The 21,475-nt window shown below is 34.6% G+C and overlaps 1 protein-coding gene across 3 annotated transcripts; it reads left to right on the top strand.

Annotated features, from left to right (window-relative positions):
* Positions 1–2,455: 2,455 nt before the first annotated feature.
* On the top strand, positions 2,456–20,029 carry LOC108335907 (uncharacterized). 3 transcript variants are annotated; one of them, XM_017572113.2, is made up of 8 exons: positions 2,460–2,688; positions 2,778–2,871; positions 3,922–4,047; positions 4,189–4,347; positions 12,262–12,380; positions 12,887–13,078; positions 15,502–15,592; positions 19,699–20,029. In XM_017572113.2, the coding sequence occupies exons 1-8, from the start codon at positions 2,537–2,539 to the stop codon at positions 19,777–19,779; spliced, it is 1,014 nt and encodes a 337-aa protein (XP_017427602.1). In that variant the 5' UTR covers positions 2,460–2,536; the 3' UTR covers positions 19,780–20,029. The 3 variants fall into 3 exon arrangements, with proteins under 3 accessions (XP_052726062.1, XP_017427602.1, XP_052726061.1); XM_052870102.1 differs by lacking the exon at positions 12,887–13,078 and having other exon boundaries at positions 2,456–2,688; XM_052870101.1 differs by lacking the exon at positions 3,922–4,047.
* The last annotated feature ends 1,446 nt before the right edge of the window (positions 20,030–21,475 follow it).

Below are 21,475 nucleotides of genomic sequence, written 5' to 3'. Positions count from 1 at the left end.
CAGGAGTTTGTAAAACTCAACTAGGCAGTGTATCAGTGGATACCAAGAGTGCCTAGGGATACTAGGAGTTGTAAGAATACTTAGTTGTAATCTTGTTGAAGACTATAGTGAAACTCTCTATGGATAGAGGAGACTCGACGTAGCTTAGTTATAGTGAATCGGTATAAAAATACATGTGCATTTATTATTTAATCATGTATAAACACTTCTCTTATTAAACCTGCAGTTGCATTTTAGTTTTAAATACTAGAGTTTTTCATACTAAACGATTATTCGTTAAAAAGAAAGTTCTTATATACACTACAATGAATATCCTATATAGCACGAAGAAAAGAATTCACTGATTAATATTACTTACAAAGTCGAGCATTTAACAACTACTTGAAAAATCTTATACTCGAGGAAAGTGTTATATAAGGAGGGTTGCGAAAAAGTTTTTTCATTAACATTATTCAACCTCTCTTCTAGTGTTATTCAAGTACTTCAAACGAGGTGGGATGAGGATGAGTTTTGTTATATTGTACTCATCCCTAAAGAAAAAACTCCATCCATATTCACATTTTCAAACCTAATTTTTTGTTTTTGTTTCATCCTCATCCCCACCAAATAAGGAGTATATAATCACACATGTAACTATTTTCTTACTGTTCCAATATCAATTAATTAATGTTTATAACAAAATTTTTGTAAAGGAAACATAATATTATCAAATATTCAATATCAAAGGGATGTATTATCATTTATTCAACGTCAAAATATATTTTAAAAAAAATATAATTGTATACATTTTAAATTACAGTACTAAATAAATTTTCATGAGACCAAAACGTTTATTAAATTTGCAAAAAGGACCAACTTAAACGATTTTTACAAAATATGGAAAAATTGTGAACATCTAAAAAAAATAGAACCACTTTGAACACATCTAACAAAATTAGAGACCAAAATTGGCATTAAGCCAAAAAATAAGGGAAATATAAAGTTGACTTAATTATAAAAAATATATAAATTTATGTTTTATGTTTTATTTTTGTACATGTCTAATCCAACAAATAAGTTATGTGGTCCAACTAGACTCATTTAACTTTATTGAACTAAAGTGATTGAAAGATATTCTGAGATATATTTGTTGATGTAAATATCCATATATTAACAATATGTATGATCAAATCTTAATAGTTTTATTACGTCATAATATTTCTTAATATCATATATTTACATAATATTTGGTATATCATATAGCTATCACATTATTGTTATTTTTTTATTAATTATTATATTATATATGTGATAAATTGTTATATTTGTTGATAATATTCTCAATTTTTATAACGGTCAGAGGTCGGAAACCTTATAAATATACAGGTATTATAATAGGAAATAAATACAGTTATCTCTTACTTACTCATACACTCGTATAAATCTTAAAGCTCTTTTCCTGACTTAACTTCATTTTCTGCACAATGAAAGATTTGATTCCAAAGTATTTTTAATATTATTTTGTATATTTTTAATTATTAAACTGAACTTATGAGTACGATTGCATGACAAAAATAATCATATCCATGAATATCTAGCTATCCATAATTAATACTCTTTGAATAACAAATATTTTAATATTCACTACGGATTAAAAATAATGTTTAAATATTTAGTTTATATTTTCCTTTTTTTTTCCACTTTCATGCGCCGTATATGTACCCAAAATGAAGTAGTGATTAAGTCCAAACTAGAAAGAAGAAGCTAGAGTACGGTCTAACTGTGATACGTGGGAAACTTAGGATCATATATTACACGTTTGTTTATTTAACTGTTCTAAAATAATTATTTCACATTTACTTGTCGTGCTGTATAAAAATAACTACATATTTAACTATTTATATATAATATTATCCTTCACTTTGATTTTTTATACTTGTAATTTTCAATAAAATTATCCTACTTTATTTTATATAGTTGAGTTGAATGGAGAGTTTTATTATTTACAATAATTTTATGTATAAAAACTCGTGGAGTTCAGTTACAATTACGAACAAAATTAACTCAAAATTTAACTGCTATCATTAATCTATATTATTATAAAAAATTGGTATTAATATACTTTTTTTAATTTACTTTTTAAGTTTACCTTTTGTTTTTTCTAATTTTACTTTTCAGGTAATGGTTTTTTCTTAAATTTAATAATTTTTTATTTAACTATTTTTAAAATTTAATTATTCTTTTAAAATTAAAAAAATAAAAATTATCTATAAAATAAATAAAAATTATTTATAATAAATTGTAAATTTATTTATATTTATTTTTATAATTATAATTTTATTATTAAAAAGAAAGGAAACATGACGTGTGCTTTCACTTTTAACATAAAAAATATATTAATTCAAAATCGTTGAAAGTTTGAAAAAATTGAAAATAACTATGATGACAATAATAAGAAAGAAAAAACTATGGAACCAAAAAAATAGTAACTAAATATAATTAATAACGGACAACCGTCGTCGCTGGTGGATGAGCGAGAAGCAACAACGGTTCAACAATGGCAACGTTACAGTGCAACTGCAATTCTCTCGCTCTCAACAAACCCTGCTACCCCACACGAAGAAGACTCTTATTACAACCCTTTTCTTCATCTACCCCCTTGGTTTCAAGAACTTCAATCTGCACTAGTTACAAGGCCTCAACTTCAAGGTAAATTTTTTCTCCCTGATCAGTTTTCACTCCGTCTTTGTAGTTTTTGATTGGAGGAATATCCAATTAATGATGCGGTTAATTTGCAGGTGGGGTAGTGTTGTTTCTGCTGTTGTCTCAGAAGAGAACGCTGTTGGCTCTACTTTCTCTCCAGCTGATGTCTTCAAACTCACATATTTAGAGGTGACATTCTTTACTTGTGTTAGCTCAGCTGAAAAGAAAAGTAATCGGAAGAGTTTGAAAGTAATCTGTTAGGAGTTAATTCCTAATATTGGAGAACGGTCTGCAGCCGTTGGTGGTATTGATAGTGAAATAAGGTTCAATACAATAGTAACACTAAACCGGTAAAAGTAGCATAACGTAAATAACTTCACCAAACAATTACACTTTTTAAAAATAAGAATTAAGCTGTGACACTAACGAGCTTGCAGCCACTGCTCACTCCATTTGCTTGACATATGAGGAGGAGTATGAAGATTAGAAAGGGTTTTCAAGAGAGGGAAGAGAGAATACTATGAGAGAGGAAAATTAGAACAACTTTCCTTTCAGACAAAGTCATGTAGCCGAGTATTTGAGACCCTCCTCCTGCTGCTCTTCCTCGGCTCCATGATTCCAGGATCGATTGCCACCTGTTCCCTCCATGTAACTAACTTTGAATTTATCTCATTATGCACCAGACCTTCCATGTGAGCATCTCTTTCAGCATTTGCATTAATAGCCACTTCAGCACTATTTTTCTTCCTTACATAATCCCAAAAGGGTGTGTTTGATTTCTGTTTTAAAGACTGTTTTTAAGTTTTCAAAATGCTGCCAAGTGAAGTTGCTAAGGCGGTTGGTGGAGGATGGTGCTGGGCACACAGTAGAGTGTGGAATTGAGAGAGAAGTTTAACAAGATGGAAACATGGAAAAATGGGAAGACATCTATCAGTTGTTTTTGTTTTTTTTTTTAAATACTTGTTTCGGAAATAATTTTCACATCTTAAAAGATCTTGGATGAGAAGTTGATTGTTAAGTAATGTAGAATTGTTTTAAAACCAAAAAGTTGTAAGAGAATCGAACATGCTCTACATTATTGTTTCTAGAATTTCCTGTTTAAATTTTCAATAGAAGAAATAAATTGAAAATAATGTAGTATTTTGTAGTTATTATGATACTGCTTTGCCTTTTCAAATTTAAACAAAATTTTGGCTTGTTTTACTCTTTCCTTTCACATGGGTTAAGTGCTGGATTTAGGGAAACAGTTGGCTCTGGAATGTGGGTGGGACAAACATATTGGTTGATCCAATTTTGGTTGGTAACTTGGATTTTGGAATTCCTTGGCTATATGATGCTGCTAAGAAAGTGTTAAAGCAATTCCAGGTATCTTTTGATGGATGCTAACTAGTTACTAGTTGATTGTGTTACCTCTATGTTATGCCTGTGTGTTGTTTTGTCATGTAATTTAACTTCATCTTGTGGAAACTTGTGATCTGGCTATAACTGTATGCTTTTGTAGTACAGCTCAGTGATCTTCCGGAAATCAGTTGCTTACTCATTACTCAAAGCCTTGATGATCACTGCCACTTGAAGACCTTAAAGCCCTTCTCTCAGAAATTCCCAAATATTAGAGTTATAGCAACCCCTAATGCCAAAGGCTTGTTGGATCCTCTTTTCAGAAATGTAAGTATATTTTCTTTTTTTTCCTTACTTTTCTTTTTTTTGGATCATGAAAGCGCCATTGTTTGTGTTACGTATCCGAGTCGGAGACATAACTAACCACGATCGTAGGTAGAAAGATAACCCTCAACTCTATCAATAAATCGAAAGAACATTAACCGAATAAACCTCTTTTATTGATAGAAATATCTGAATCAAAGAAAGCAAACTGGGAGCATAAGCTCCTTCGGTCACTAGGGAACGTAACCTCCTTTGCAAAACTCAATAATCAAAAGCATGCCCTAAACCATAGAGTCAGGGCTTTATTTATAATTACCATTTTCCTAGGATATACTTCTAACTACCGTGATGAACTTATACTAAATATTTTCCTAGGATACTGCTTTAGTTAGCGTAATTAACAATATTTCCCTGGAATACTGCTCTAATTATCGTAATTAACAATATTTCCCTAGGATACTGTTCTAATTACCGTAATTAACAATATTTTTCTAAGATATAACTCTATTTACTATAATTACTTTCTGCCTATCCTAACTGTTGTCCTTGTTAGGACAGTCACTCTTCAACCGGTCGGCTGCTCCCCATTGCTCCGCTACCTCCTTCGGCCGTTCGGCTCGACTCCTCCCTGTTTTCCATCATTCGGCCTGAACTTCCCCCGCCTTCCACCGTTTGGTTTGGTCTTCCTTCCTCCACCGTTTGGTCTTCTCCTTCTCTCTTAAACCTTCTTCTCTCATACACCTTCCAACCCTAACAGTTTGTGTATTTGAATTTGAACCTTTGGTTTAATTACTTCATATTGATATATCCAATCTATGTAGTTTGGTTGCTCATAGATGTTGATTAAAGGTTTTTGAATGATACAGTTATTTTATGTAGCTAATTAAATTATTATTCCGTACTGAAGTGGTTTAAATTGTTGCAAATGAGAGCCTACATTGATGTGTCCCCGATTTATTACACTTTGGAGGACTGGTAAGAATATTCGGTACAGAAGCTCTTTCTTAGTATCCATTATTCAATACCAAGACAAAGTGTTGGAACCTAGACGTTCACATTTGATTGAAAAACTTTTTGTTTCAGATCTTTAATTATTTCATAACAAAGCATATATCCCTTGTTTGAATATTTAACCAACTTGAAAAAAAATTAAGCCTTTTTGCACCTTTTTTCTCATTTTATATATCAGACCCCTAGAGAGAATCCCAGAAAGAAATTTGTATCCTTTTGTAATAGGTTGAGTATCCTAGAAAAGTGCACTCATAAGACTTATTTTCAAGTTCATGTTTATTGTATGCTCTAAGAAAGGGAAAACAAGAACAGCCAAAGGTCTTGTGAAAATTATAATCTGGTGACTGTTTAAATAGAACAAAATAAGGGACATCAAAGTTAAGAGAGGTTGTAGAAGTCCATTAAGGAGATATAATGTTGTGGCAAAGGCAAAGTCCCAAAACTGTCTAGGCAGAGGCATGATTAAGAAGAGTTAGACCAAGTTCAACTACATGTCTATGTTTTCTTTCCACTACATTTTTGGTGATAAGTATGGGGACAAATAATTATGTAATAAAAGCCATGACTGGTAAGCTACGAGTTTGAAGGTCTAAACTTGTCTCCCCAATCTGAAGGTTAGCCATAGCCGTGAATTTATGAATGGCTTATGTTTACGAAGATATATCCAACTAAAGTTTTAGTAAGCATCTACAAATGTTATGTGATAAAGATAACCATTTGTAGAAGGTGTACATATATTTGAGGGTCCTGAAAAGTCACGAGACACCAATTCCAAAGGATCAGTACAAACAGTGTTAGACAGAGAAGAAGGAAGTCTATTAGACTTCCGAACACAACAAGCAAAAGAAAACTCTTGCTTTTTTATTAGAAATGGGTATATTACAGTGTTGCATAACCATTTTTAAAACATGAGGATTATGATGGCCAAGTCTAGCATGGCAGAGTTTGAGAACTAGATGTACAACAAGAATTCACACTTGTATAATTATTTAAATTAGTAATGAAACAAGATGTAGGTCCAGCAGAAGAGTGTTGTAGATGAATATTTGGCAATAAATACAAACCATCAAGACCAACAAAACATTGCACCAAGACTTCATTGGTAACCTGTGATTTAACATCACCACGTTTATGATGCAATTCAGAGAATACATAGTTGTCTTTAACAAGTTTACTTACACTAATAAGCACCTCATCTGGAATCCATGTAGATGCAATGTCTTGAAAAAGAATGAATTTTATTATTATCATTCATTTCTATTACATTCTCTTTATCTCTATTTGTAACAATCTAATATTCTAAAAAAGCGAAATAAGGAAACAATATACTGAAAAATAAACTAGAAGATTCTACAGATATTTTCATAAGGTATTTTCACGTGACACGTGTACAATCATCAATAAAGGTAACAAACCATTTGGCTCCAGAAATAGATTCTACGACAGGTCCCCAAACGTCATAGTGAATTAAATCAAATGGAGAAATACTCTTTTTACTACTATAGGATAAGATGCACAATGGTGTTTTGACAACTGACAAATATCACAATTAAAAGACTCAACAAACTCCTTGGTAACAAATGGGGAAATAAGGACTTGATAAGATTGAATGAAGGATGCCCAAGCCTTTTATGATGTAACCATATTTGGGAATTTGCCCACGTCTCAGATGTAGCTAGCTTGTTGAATCATGATTTTTGTTTTTCTTTGGTCATCAGACCCCAATAGATACAACCCACTCTACTCCTTAACAGTTAAAATCGTCTTCCCATGGCAAGGTCCTCAAAAACACAATAAGTTGATAAAAATGTTACCGAACAATTTAAATTCTTTCTGAGCTTTTGCACAGAGATAAGACTATTGGATAATTGTGGAACATGTAAAATATCCTTTAATACAATAGATAAGTCCAAAATTATATTCCCAGAGCCGCATACAGGTATACCTTGACCATTTGCAACTATAATAAATTGTTCTCTATTTCTTTTACTATATGAGTCAAAGGACAGACGAAAACGTATCATATGATGAGTTACTCCTGAATCAAGAATCCAAATACCTTGAGACACAAGACCAACCGTATTGAGACAAAGCTTACCTTTCATGAACAAAGTACATGATCCACAGGGCTTACTTATTGATTCAACCATTGCTTTCAAGCACTCGAGTTCCTTCTTATAAGCTTTCATATCAAGATCTGGTGGTGGTGAGGTACTGGATTGATATGTGGCTTCCTATTTTGAGATAGTATGATTTACCCATCTTTGAGCAGACCCTTTTTTGTTTCCCACGCACTCGAGAACATCATTTCTTCCATGGAGTTTGAAGCATGTTTCCTTGGTATGTCTAGATCTTCTACCATGTGAACAATAGTCTCCACGATTACCTTTTTCAAACAACTTTCCTCCGACATTTGTTCCCTTGTAGACACCCTTTTCCAATTGTCGTGACAGAGTCTGTGTTGGAGATCCCCCCATCAAGCATGACAACTCTCCAAGTTTCTTCCCCTCTTACCATAAAAAGTACTTCTGATAGAGATGGTAATTTTTCTCTTCCTAAGGTTTGTACTCGGATTGGGTCGTATTCATCATTTAGGCCATGGAGATATTTAAAGATTCTTCCTCTTTCCATGGGATACACTGAGAAAAAGGAGTCGAATTCAAAACTCAAAGCTACACAAATCTGGGTCAAATGGGACGTCATCGATCCGTGGAACAGACTCAGGAGGCTCTGACAACCTTTTCTATGGCAACGACGAGTGGGTCTCGTCGGAACTAGGCACGTGGACTACATGAGTCGGCAACGACGGTGGCGCATAGTAGCGCGTGGCAGCGTCTTTCCCAGAGCGATTTCCGGCATTGTATTCGCCGAAGTTGGGCACACCTTTCTACCCTATCAACAACCACAATGGCTACGACAACAACCACAATGGTCGGACAACGACGGCAGTGGTTACTGTTGCTCTTGGATGTGTCATTCCATGATTTCTGAGATAATAATAAAAGCTTATAGGAGCTCCCAAGATCAAGAGTTCTATTACCATCTTGAAAAGTGAATGAATTTTATTATCATTCATATCTATTATATTCTCTTTACTTCTATTTGTAACAATCTAATCTTCTTAAAAAGAAAAATAAGGAAACAATATACTAAAAAATAAACTAGAAGATCCTACTTATATTTTCTCTAATTAGGAAGATTTTCCTCTAATTACAACACAACGTCGAGTGCTTGAATTAACTATCATAGCAATAGGTTGTGATGAATCCTAGAGGAGGTCTGGTCTTTTTTGGATTCTAGTCCAAGTATTAGGATGAAGAAAATTATTACGGTGAATAGAGCTGATAGGAGAGTTATTCTGCAAATTTTGGTTATTCTGAAAAGTGTTATTGGGTAGATGGATTGTTACGTATCCGAGTGGGAAACGTAACCAGAACACACACCTTACACACCCTCACACGCACAGCACAATGGACAATAGATAATGAATGAATGAATCTCCTTTGTTGATGGTAATAACTCAATCAAAGAAAGCAAACAATAACTGAGAGCATAACCTCCTTCAGTCACTAGGGAGCATAACCTCCTTTACAAAACTCAATAATCAAAAGCATGCCCTAACCCATAGCATCAATGCTTTATTTTTACTATTATTTTCCTAGGATATATTTCTAATTACTATAATAAGCTTGTATTGAATATTTCCCTAGGATACTGCTCTAGTTAATGTAATTAACAATATTTCCCTGGGATACTGCCCTAGTTACTGTAATTAACAATATTTCCCTAGGATACTGCTCTAATTACCGTAATTAACAATTATTTTCCTAAGATATGACTTTATTTACTATAATTACTAAATATTTCCCGTCTACCCTAACTGTTGTCCCAGTTAGGGTAGTCGCCCTTCAACCGATCGGCTCTGGTCTTCCTCCTTTCCCCGTTCGGTCAGGTCTTCCTCCTGTCCCCGTTCGGTCTTCTCCTCATCTCCTATACCTTTTCCTTTCATATACCTTCCAACTCCTAACATGGATCTTGTAAGAGTAAGAGAAGCATGAGGCTAATAATGTTAATAAAACCAATAGTAACAAAAAGATTTGGCATGTCTACATTTGAGACACACTTGTTTGGACGTCCTTTACTTGGCTTGCGAGACCGACTTCGATCATCATGTTGGGCAGCCATAACAGAGGAATCATCAGTACGAGGAGATGTCTCAGTGACGGGTTTGCTTGGTATACGCAAAAGAGCAGAACAAGTAGAAGTAAAGTAGGGTATGACAGGAGAACCCAAAATCTGATCACGGACATGAGAGACATCATCAGAGAGTCCGTATAATGCCAACAACATGAAGAACTTTGATCGTTGTTCCAATTCTTCAGCAGGAGTGGAAGCAGGAGGTAATATATCATTAAAATCATGAAGGGCATGAATTTTACCCAAATATTCTGCCATGGGACCAGGATTGCGTGGACCAATAACAGTTAATAGGTCCTGACAAACACCATAAAGACGCTGAGTATCATTTGTGTATAACAACTTCGCTTGTGCCCATACTTCTGAACATGTTTCATATGATCGAAACATTTGTTTTAGTGAGGAGTGAATGGTGGACTTTATAACAATGCATAACTGAGCATCGATTTTCATCCAGCGGGAAGTGTCATCTATGTTAGGAGTAGTCACATTTTGAGTAAGGTGATCTAAGTACCCCTGACTCTTCAACCAAAGTTTGATGTCGTATGCCCATGTTGCATAATTTGTGCCATCTAACTTGTCAATGGACAAGTGTACATTCACATAATTGGTGTATATTGAGGGATCAGAAGATGAGCCATCAACAGAGGTGTTTGTAGACGAGGAAGATGCCATGGAGAGGGAGAAACTCTAAAATCCAAAGTGCTCCGATTGACGCAACGACCACAGATCCAGAAAGAGGGCGAGGAGGCGATCACGGCGATGCTGATCGGCGGCGGAACTCTCCGGCGACGCCAGCGGCGGTGATGGGTACCGGAGACCGTGGAGTTGGCGGGAACTATTCCTGTGCTCTAGATACCATGTGAGAAATAGAGAAGATTGGGAGAAAATATCCCTTGTGTGTTTAGCATACACATAGGGTAATTTATTTATATTGTAAGATATGGGCCAATGCCCTTAATACAGAATAGGCTGAACCCAAATAACAGAAACACACATCTTAACATCTAACACTAATTACTATAATAAGCTTATATTGAATATTTCCGTAGGATACTGCTCTAGTTACTGTAATTAATAATATTTCCCTGGGATACTGCCCTAGTTACTGTAATTAACAATATTTCCCTAGGATACTGCTCTAATTACCGTAATTAACAATTATTTTCTTAGGATATGACTTTATTTACTATAATTACTAAATATTTCTCGTCTACCCTAACTGTTGTCCCAGTTAGGGTAGTCGCCCTTCAACCGATCGGCTCTGGTCTTCCTCCTTTCCCCGTTTGGTCAGGTCTTCCTCCTGTCCCCGTTCGGTCTTCTCCTCATCTCCTATACCTTTTCCTTTCATATACCTTCCAACTCCTAACATGGATCTTGTAAGAGTAAGAGAAGCATGAGGCTAATAATGTTAATAAAACCAATAGTAACAAAAAGATTTGGCATGTCTACATTTGAGACACACTTGGCACTGAAAATTAGAAAAGTCTTCTGCAGCCTTGAGTACCACCTTGTTGTCCACTGCGACCAAAGCCACTACTACATCCAGAATCACTTCGTGAATTAAACTAAGACTAAATTTTCGAAGTGTTGTTGCTTAGGTCTATGGAACACGCACACACATTTATAGATGAAAGTAATTGTGTATTTTCTCCAATACCTTGTAGGAATGAATACTGCCTAAGATACAAGAAAGAGTTGATGAAGAAAGCATCAACAGAAGCCAGGTTAGAAGCAATTGATCTTGATGTTCCTCACAGAATCTGCAGGATTTTCTGTTCTGGTTGGATGATTTCTTTAGTGAGAAATCATTATGGAATCAAAAGATTCACAACGAAATGATGTTGGTGTGATTTGATAACTGGTTCTACTTGTTGCTTTTATAACATGAAATTGGAATCATCGAGCTTTTCCAGTATAGAGTAAGGAAAGGTTTTGGGAGTGGAAGAGGTGGGAAATGGATTGGACTTGGGCATATTTGGGTCTTACTGAGCTGTAAATACAATATTAGAAATCCTTAGAAAAGACTATTCAGAAGAAAGCAAGAAAAGGGAGAGAGAAATTGAATCTTTTTTCTCTTGATGAAAGATAGGTACAATTAAGAATTTAGACAGTGGATAGGTGTTACAAACTGGTAATGAAAGCTAGCATATTGTAACTGTTAGCTGTCACCAGTAACTATACAACTAACAAGAATAACAAACTTCCAAGCGGATAGTTGAGATCTGCATCTCTTTAGCACTACTCTCATTCTAATAGGGTTATTTTTGGACTGTAGGGGAAACTTCAACCGATAGACCATTGTTCCTAACATCTTCTCATCTTTGTGGGGCTCATAAAATTCAGCAGCCAATTTGGGATATTTGTGCCACACTGTTTTCTGCGGAGTCTTATACCTCAAGAGAGGCTTAATCGTCCACCTCAGGATTGAAAACTCCTCTTCCTGTCTGTGCATATTTCTTAACATGTCTTGTGTGTCAATGAATGTATTAACTGTGCACAGAGGTGGTTTTTTTCACTTTCGATCCACTTCTTCTATTGTTGTTTCTTCTTTTCCCCAATCCTTCATTTAGATGTTCTTTACCTGACAATCACCTACCTTATTCTGCTCTTAACTATATCATGTCAACAAGTAGCATGAACTAATTCGGTTATAATTGAATAATTGGTTTACCATTTAAGTTTTCACATTGTTTCAGTTATTTTCAGGTTACGTATTTAGAACCTGGGCAGAGCTCTGATATTGAAACAAATTATGGTTCCAAGATCAATATTAAGGCTACAGCAGGACCAGTTCTTGGACCTCCTTGGCAACGTCCTGAGAATGGGTAAATAAATACTATCATACCTTTTCTATCATATTTTTTTTTATCTGCGTTTTGTTGTATAAAATTAAATTTAGGATAGTTTAGTAAGTTCGTTTGAGTCTTTGTTTTCAATTGATTTTGGGTCCAATAATGTTAGTTTGATTCTGATAGAGATTGGTAGTTTTGATTTTCCATTATTAGATTGGGCGCAATATTATTTTATTGTTGATGTAGATAAAGATAAATTAGGTAGTAGTATTTAGATTAAGCAGTTGATATATTATCTTTTGTTTTTATTCTTTGTACTTGGCCCAAGGCCCTATGTCCACCCATTTAAAGGATGCCATGGTTGAATGGAAAATCACCACAGTGAGTTTCAGCGCATCTATTTCTTTTGTGTGTCAAGGTTATTTTTCTACATGTTTTAGGTTTTGTATCCCCTTATGTGTTGATGTACTAACCTTTTTGTATTTTCATTGAAATGCAGTTTAACAGACTTTAATGGCTTTGTGCTGTTTATGTCATAGGTATCTTGTTACATCCCCCCAAGGTCAATTGTCTCTCTACTACGAACCCCACTGTGTATATAATCAAAGTTACATTGAGAAGGAAAAGGCAGATATTCTAATAACGCCAGTCATAAAACAGCTTTTGCCCAATTTTACCTTGGTTTCAGGACAAGAAGATGCAGTGAAACTTGCAAAGCTGCTTCAAGCCAAGTAAACTTTTGAATTTACAGGCAGCATCACAATAAAAAGCTATTAATTTTATTTTGTCATTATAACAAACTCAAAACAATTCATTCACAAAATATACTGAAATGGGAAAGATTGTTAAATGTGAGAAAACGTGCAGACAGAAGGCAGTAACGGTGGAATATTTTTCCTTGATTCCAATGCAAAACAACACATTGTATTTAAACGAAAAACGTAATCCTAATTTAAGGAAATAAATCTAATGAAATAAAGGAAATAAAGGTCTTGAAATAAAGACTCTAGATTAGGAGCAAATCTACCAAATAAACTCCTAATCCCAAACCCCTTAATTTAGGGGATTTCGTACAACCAAAATCTGTATTTATTACACTATAAATGTACAAATTTGCATCCATATTTTGACACCCCCTCAAGGTAAGGAATAGATATCCTCAATTCTCTTCTTGCTTGAGGTTATGGAAGCTTGAGCTATTGAGTCTTTCTGTTATCACATCAGCCACCAGCTGGAAAGAAATGTATGACATGCATACTAGACCTGCTATTTTTCCCTTATTGAAGTGTCCGTCTATTTCAATGTTTTATCTTGTCTTGCTGAATGAGATTATGTGCAATGTCTATTGTGTTACCTTATTATCATAGTAGAGCTTCACGGAACCCTCCAAATTAATCTTGCCACTACATTTTGTTTTTTTCTCCTCCATGTCACTAAGTTCCCACCTAAGAAAGTACAATATTTGTTGATCTTTTATCAACAAGAGAACCTGCTTAATCAAATCACTGTAGGCTTCAATATTCAGGCTTCCATTCCTTTTGAACAATATTCCCTTTCCATGGTTTCCCTCCAAGGTGCTACAAAATTCTAAAAGCAGCTCGAATTGGGTTATGACACTCAATGAAGGGGAAATGCCTGATTAGGTGTGAGTAAGGTACATTATTTTTTCGACCAGTCTATGATACATCCACGTGTCTAGTGTTAGTTTTTCTTCAACTTTACGTAAACTTTTTGCTAGTATATGAACATTCCTTTGCTAGAGTATGCTATTTCAATCCTTGGGAAGTACTTTAGTCTTCCAAGCTTTGTTAGTTCAAATTCTTGGACTAGTCTTTGTTTCAAGTATTCCTTCTCTTTTTTCATAATTTCCAATCACTATAATATTGTCAACATAAACTAGAAAAACTATTACCCCTCTTTCCCTGAATGTTTAACAAACAAAATGTCTCCTTGGCTTTGTTTGAAGCCCAAGCCTATCACAACTTCAGTAAACCTTCTAAATCATGCCTGTGGTGATTGTTTTTGTCCATACAATGCCCTTTTCAATTTGCAGACAGTATTGGCAGCAGTTTTCCCACTTTATCCAGGGGGCAATTCCATGTAAATCTCCTCTTCAAGTTCCCTATGAAGGAAGATATTTTTTACATCAAATTGTTGCAAGTTCCCACCACAATTAGCAAATAGAGATAATATTACCCTGGCTGTATTCATTTTTGCAGTTGGAACAAATGTTTCCTGGTAATTCATTCCATAAGTTTGACTGAATCCCTTGGCTACTAAACTTGCTTTCTACCTTTCAATGGATCTGTGAGGCTTGTATTTTATTCTATATACCCATTTGCATCACTTGAAAGAATTAAACATAAAAGAAAACTTGAAAGAATTAATATGAAAGAAAGAAGATTTTTATTCAATTGTTTGATTTGAAACATCAGTCTTTATATATAGAAAACTCTAACCCTAAATTAATAATTACAAAAAGATCTCCAAAATCTTCTAACAACTTCTATTAGGTTCTATCAAGGTTGGGAATGTGAGATCCCACGAGTTGCTGGGATAACAGTTGTTCACGAACCAAAAAAACATTAATCTCCATATGCTAGTCTTTGAGTGAAAAGCAAGGTTGTGGGCAATAGGCAAAAGGCAATAACTGTGGAATTATTTTCCTTGATTCCAAAGTGAAATAATACATGTGTATTTATGATGCAATAAATGTACAATATTTACATCCATATCTCCTTGATAGCTTCTAATACTAGAACTGAAATGACTACATTTACATAGAAGTATCAACATTCAAACAAAGTATTTGCATGAATAAACTTTTGCGAGCTGGGAAGCAGGAAATTCTATTCTAGGTAAAAGGTATTTCCAATTTAGGGACAATAAATCACCAAATGCAAATTACATCATTTAGTATTTCTTCTTAACCCCTTCTTGAATATCGTTAGCTAGTTAAGTGGTTAATAATTCCTAAATCGAAAACATATTTAAAAGTCATTTTGGTTACTTTCCCTATAATTTTGGTTCCTTTGGAAGAATACTTTTGAAGTTAAGCTCAATTTAGTAATTTTGACCTTTTATATTTTCTTGTTAGAAGTGTAATAATATTTAATATTCTTCTTAACATATATGTTCTTTCCTTGTTCGATAGGTTCATTGTGCCAATGAAAAATGGAGACCTGGATAGCAAAGGGCTTCTTGCCAGCTTAGTTAGTGGTGAAGGAACAGTTGAATCATTCAAGGTTAGCTTCTTCTTTTAGAAATAGAAAAAATATTTTATTCTTCTCAAGTATTCAGAATAATAGTAGATAGGGTATTTATGCAGAATTAAAAGATTGATTATGCTACAAATATGGAAATAAATAGAAAAAAACAAATCTCCAAAACATATATGGAACTGGTTTAATTCAAATTTTTAGCTTTAGAAAAGTTACAATGAATTGAGACAGATTCCTCTACAAAATCCGACACCTTCCTCGACTTAGTGCATAGATATGTTTCATGCCAAACTTGCTCACACGAAGCTAATGCTTACGTCTAAGAATCCCTTTGGTGGGAATATCAGTCACTTATTGTGCAGTTGGAATGAACGGCATATAAATAACTCTTTCATTGACCTTCTCTTTAGTGTGGTCTGAGCTAGATTTTGTGTTATGCTTATTGCTGCCTTATTGTGGCAACATAGCTTAAACAGTAGACAAATGGGGTTCATAACTCCTCAAGGATTCTCTTCAGCCACACATGATAAGGCCAACTTATATAAGAGGGGACAAACCTCACCTTACAAGTTGGTTTATATCAATTTGATTTAGGCATAAACTCACTAAGAAACGTATGCCAAGTGCAGTCTTCACATTTCTTAGGATCTAATAGACAACTTCAACATGTTCCTCATAGGATGAATGCATGAGTTCACTTACTAGGCTGACCGCAAATGCAATCTGTGGTTATTTCTTTGAGAAGATCAAGAAAAATACTTTGAGAAAGGTCAATCCCTTTTATCAGCATGTTGTTTCCATTCCAATAACTATCTTAAGAATCCCATATCCTTTATCTCAAATTTTGGAACAAGAGCCTCTTTCAACCTATTCATTTTTGCTAAGCCATCTCCTAGGGCAATTATGTCATCCACATATTGCCACTTCATCCCCATCAAATATCCTTACTCTACAAGAGCTATTGCTCATTTTTTGTTAAAGAGGTGGTAAGTTGCATGGTATTCCATATGCTATTGTTAGAGATAGAGACCTAACCTCTTTTAGCCTATTTTGGAAGGAATTTTTCAGAGCACATGGTACAATACTAAAAATGAGTATTGCTTACCATTTAGAGATTGATGGGCAAGCTGAGGTGTTTTAAATGGGACTTTAGAAATGTATTTACAATGTTTCAGCTTAGAGCAACCTAAGACATGGGTTAATTTCATTCCACAAGCAAAATATTACTAGTCTATGTAACACAGATATTGACACAGGACACAACATGGACATAAACACTTCAACACGTGTAGTCTAAAAAATGTAGCACATGGGGACAAAAATCTATATATTAGATCATTATGAGTTATTTAATATAGCAACCAATGTTTATATACACAAAATCATCTATAAAAAGGGTTAGTCAAATATAATAATTTAAACATATTGTCACCTAATATAAAAATTAATCTAATCTATCTATTTAACATCCAAAAAGAGAAAAGTAGTGATCACATAATATTTCTTCCTCATTTCAGTAATCGTAATAGAAACTTATGCAATAGGTTTAGAAGTTTATTTGTTTTTAGAAAATAATTGTATGTCTTTATTAACATTGTGTTGGAGTCATGACAAGATTATGTGGTGGCATACCCCTTAGTCATGGCCAAACACAAACAAGAACAGTAGGCTTCCTCTGTGGAAGGTGGCCCAAGCTCTCGTTCTCTTGGGCCATCAACGAGTTCATAGTAAATTAGGTTTCTTTTGGACCTTTATTATGGGCCTAGTAATATCGGGTTTTCCTTTTGGGTTTTGTATAATGGGTCAAGCATTGTAGGTTTCCATTTGACTTTTGTATCATGGGCCATGTAGTATAAGATTTTGGACCAAGGTGAGAGACCTAGATGAAGGGCGCATTTTGTGGTTGACTTTAAGTCAACATGCGCATAGGAGGCTTGCTCTCCAAGGTGGAGGGCTTCCTGGCATTTCATCTTGGAAAAGTAGTGACCATGTGTCATGCTCTTAACAGAGAGAGGATTAGTGGCCATGTGTCCTTCTACCTAATGGAGAGGTTTTTACCTTGGTCTCCAAGTTCGTACAATTAGGGTTTTGCTTTTACATTTTGGAGACACTTCTAGGGTTACCAAAGGCTAGAACACGCCTTTTATGTTTCCTTTAACCACCTTTCCTCTAGAGTTGGCCCAGCCTCTCTCTCGAGCACCCAAACACCACCATCTCTTCACCATTAAACTACCAAACCGAGCCATATTCCACCACTAATCCATAGCTTCCGCGCACCACTTCACCATTGGAGTCTCGAACTTGGGTCGAGTCATATAGTTTGTTAGGAGCCTCCCATCATTATGTCAGAGGAAAAAAAATGTCTTTTGAATTAGACACTTCTCCAATATGTGTCGGTGCGATTGTTGATGTCCAATACATTTTGAACATAGGGACATGCCATTCGTGAGGTGTGTTGGAGCTTCATAGACAATACTAGTTTTAAATGGGTAAGTGCAGACCGTTTGAAATCTTGTGTGGTAGAGCTCCACCTTCTTTGGCCAGATTTGTACCAATGGAAATGGTTGTGGAAACTGTAACACAATATTTTATGATAAGAGATGAAGCCCTCAAGAGGCTAAAATTTCATTTGGGTAGAGCTCAAGGACAAATGGTTAAATTTGCTAATCATCACAGATTAAAGTAGGTGCTTGGCTGTACCTAGAAATTTGCTCTTATAGATATATTTCTATGCTTATACTGTTACACCCTGTCAGCACATGATTACGGACAATACGTTGTTCTCAAACAAGTGGGATCCGTGGCTTATTTATTACAACTTCCCAAGACTTCCTACATACATCCAGTTTCCCATGCATCTCAATTGAAATTAGCAGTAGGAACCCATCAAGCAGAGAAAAAACTACCAAATGAACTGCAGGCACAAGTTTTTGTTTGTTTTCCAACCCAGATTTTGGATAAGGATGAGCCAATACAACAAGTGATGGTGCAATGGCAGGAGGAACCTGTAGAAGCAGCTATAATGGAAGACATTTCCACCTTACAAGACCAAATTCCAGAATTTAACCTTGAGGACAAAGTTGTTAAAGCAGCTGCAGATAATGATAGGTAGAGAAGTAATGAGAAGGGTTGGAAAGTGTATTATTGGTGGAAGTTTAAAAATAAAAATAGTTAGTAATGCGCCGTTTACAACATTGATATATATACCATTTCTATAAAGTCCATAAAAAATTTATCACCTTTGGGATCTAACAATAAGCCTATTAGAACCTGGAAAGAATGCGGACTGAGTGAACAATGATAGAGAAATTGCTTGAGCAAGAGTCTGTTCTGGATTTGAGAATAGAATGAAAATGTCACTTTTTCCATTCCTTGGGTGCTGTCAAAATTACTTATTTGTTGGGATAACTTTGAAGGGACCTCATAACTTTCTAGATTTTGTTCAATCGTCTACTAGCTTGATCATCTTTACCTTTTTCCAGCTAGCTCATTTCCCCAAGAAACAAAAAGCTTGTTTGTGAGTGATTGTTTATGGTTGTTTGGTTCTATACAAGTCCTTTGGGGGAAACCTTATACAATGAATCTTGTCACACTTTTCATCATTTATCCTTCAACTGGCTTTTTCTACTTTTAAGTTTTTTCATGATGCTCGATCATTGCTAGAAACAGAAGCCAGAATGGGGGTGATTTTGATAGTGAACTGGATCTATAAGAAACTTTTGGAATGAATCTCTCGTCTTTGATTGTTTAGAGAGGGTGAATACGAGAAGGGTTATCTTACTAACAGGAAAATGTCATCTTTTAATAGAACAGAGTGGACATGTTTATGCACAGCTCTTCCTGACCTTTTTATGTCTGTCGTCTAACTCAAGGCCATCCCAGGATCATATACATACAGCAATTCCATTGTCATTTAAAACATAAAGAAGACAGTGTTTCTCATATAGAATTAACAATGAAATTATTGTTACTATGAAAATAATTTGTTTGAATAAATTGTTTTATGTACGGAAGAAAGTAAGAAAGAAAAATAGAATACGTTTCTCAATAAGTATATGTAAAAGTTATAGAAATGAATACTTATTGTAATATGCCAATTGATTCTATCTTTTGAACAATTATGAATGCAGGAACTTTTATCAAAAGAATTACCAGATGCAAAGGTTGTAGAACCTACTCCAGGAGTACCAGTGGAAATTTCAGCAAATTAAAGTTTTAGTAATTAAAGGTTGATGATACAATCTACTTGCTGATTTGATTGGGATATATATATCCAAGTGGTTTATTACTATATCTTTGAACTGCACTCCTCTTAATACATTAACCAAGGCATTAGCAAAAATTCACTGTCTTAGTTGGGTATTAAACACTGTTAATTACTTCTTAGGACTTAACCAAATGGACAAAGATTCTCGGAATCTGATAATAGATATGGAATAAATTGGGCAACTTGAATGACCACTCTATTGGTGATATCTTTTTCAACATAGTTTTAGATTATTTCTTTCCAAAATATAATTAAAATTAACATTGTATCACAATAAATGTTGCTAAATGCAGATATAGATATTCGTTTTCAATCTTCATCATTCCTATGTTTGGTTAAGTCAAGCAAACACAGGTATTTTAAATTAAAACATATTTAAAATACGTTTTAGTTTAAATTTTTCTATAACTGTACGGAGGTTTACAAAGAAATGAGAGTAGAGGATGAAAAGACTTCCAGTTTTCTTTCCTCTTCGGGTATGGGACCCTCAGATTTTTTATTTATTTATGGATATTGCTTCTTGCACTTCCACAATTATTAACTACACTCTCACATTAATAAAAAAACTAAAACATACCATTTTTACTGTACCACACCACCACGGCTGACTATTGTTATAATATTTAGGAAAATGATATTTTAACAACATTTTGACACGGGACACGTGTCAAAATGTGAGTGGTGCACGTGGAAAATAAATTTTAAAGATGAGAATGATGTGGCCAATTGGGGAAGAATTTCAAGTTTTTGGTTCATTTTATCTTTTCAGATTTCGAATCTCAGGAAGCCTTGAGAGAGAACCACCGAGAAAGCGAAACCTAGAGAGAGTCTCCTCTTCCCTCCACCCAGCAACCCATTGTCGTCATAAAGTCGCCGTTCGTAGAGAGAGTGGCGCTTCCTCCCACCCACCCATTGTCGTCGGAGTGTCGTCAGAGTGCCGCTGTTCATAGAGAGAGTGTCGCTTCCTCTCACCCACCCATTTTCATTGCCATCATTTTTTCCACTTATAAGTAATGTGGAACCAATTTTTATACAATTTATGAAGAAATACTTGACAAAGGAACCATATTTAATAAAAGTCATGGTGCAGGAATAGAATTGGTACCAAAGGCAAAATAAGTGGGTACTTCTGGTGAAGGTTTTGCATAATCAGGTCAACTATGAACATATTTTAAAAGAATAAAGACAAAATAAGTGGGTATTGCAGTACTTTGAAATAGAGACTACTGGGAATAATATGAATTTTGTAAAAGTATTGCAGGTAAAAGTACTGCAGGTGAAAGTACTACAACATGACTTTTACTAAATATGGTTTCAAAGTACTACAGGATAAAACTTTCACCTGAAGTATCCACTTATTTTGCCTTTGGTACTAGTTTTGTTCCTGCACCATGACTTTCACTAAATATGGTTTCTTTGCCAAGTATTTCTTCATAAATTGTATAAAAATTGGTTCCACATTACTTATAAGTGGAAAAAATGATGACAAAGAAATTAGACACTCCTAAATGAGTTTCATGTTCATAGTTGATCTATTTGTGCAAAACTTTCACCTGAAATACCCACTTATTTTGCCTTTAGTGCCAGTTTTATTCGTGTACCATGACTTTTATTAAATATGGTTCCTTTGCCACGTATTT

Source organism: Vigna angularis, chromosome 10 (genome assembly GCF_016808095.1).
Source record: "Vigna angularis cultivar LongXiaoDou No.4 chromosome 10, ASM1680809v1, whole genome shotgun sequence".
NCBI classification, from domain to species: domain Eukaryota; kingdom Viridiplantae; phylum Streptophyta; class Magnoliopsida; order Fabales; family Fabaceae; genus Vigna; species Vigna angularis.
Note: the sequence above shows the minus strand (reverse complement) of the source record. Positions and strands in the feature narration are given on the sequence as shown.

Coding starts and splice junctions, on each gene's coding strand:
- LOC108335907 (XM_017572113.2), top strand. CDS start 2,537: ATGGCAACGTTACAGTGCAACTGCAATTCTCTCGCTCTCAACAAACCC. Junction 2,872..3,921: donor TCAAACTCACATATTTAGAG/GTGACATTCTTT, acceptor TGCTGGATTTAG/GGAAACAGTTGGCTCTGGAA. Junction 4,048..4,188: donor AAGTGTTAAAGCAATTCCAG/GTATCTTTTGAT, acceptor TTTGTAGTACAG/CTCAGTGATCTTCCGGAAAT.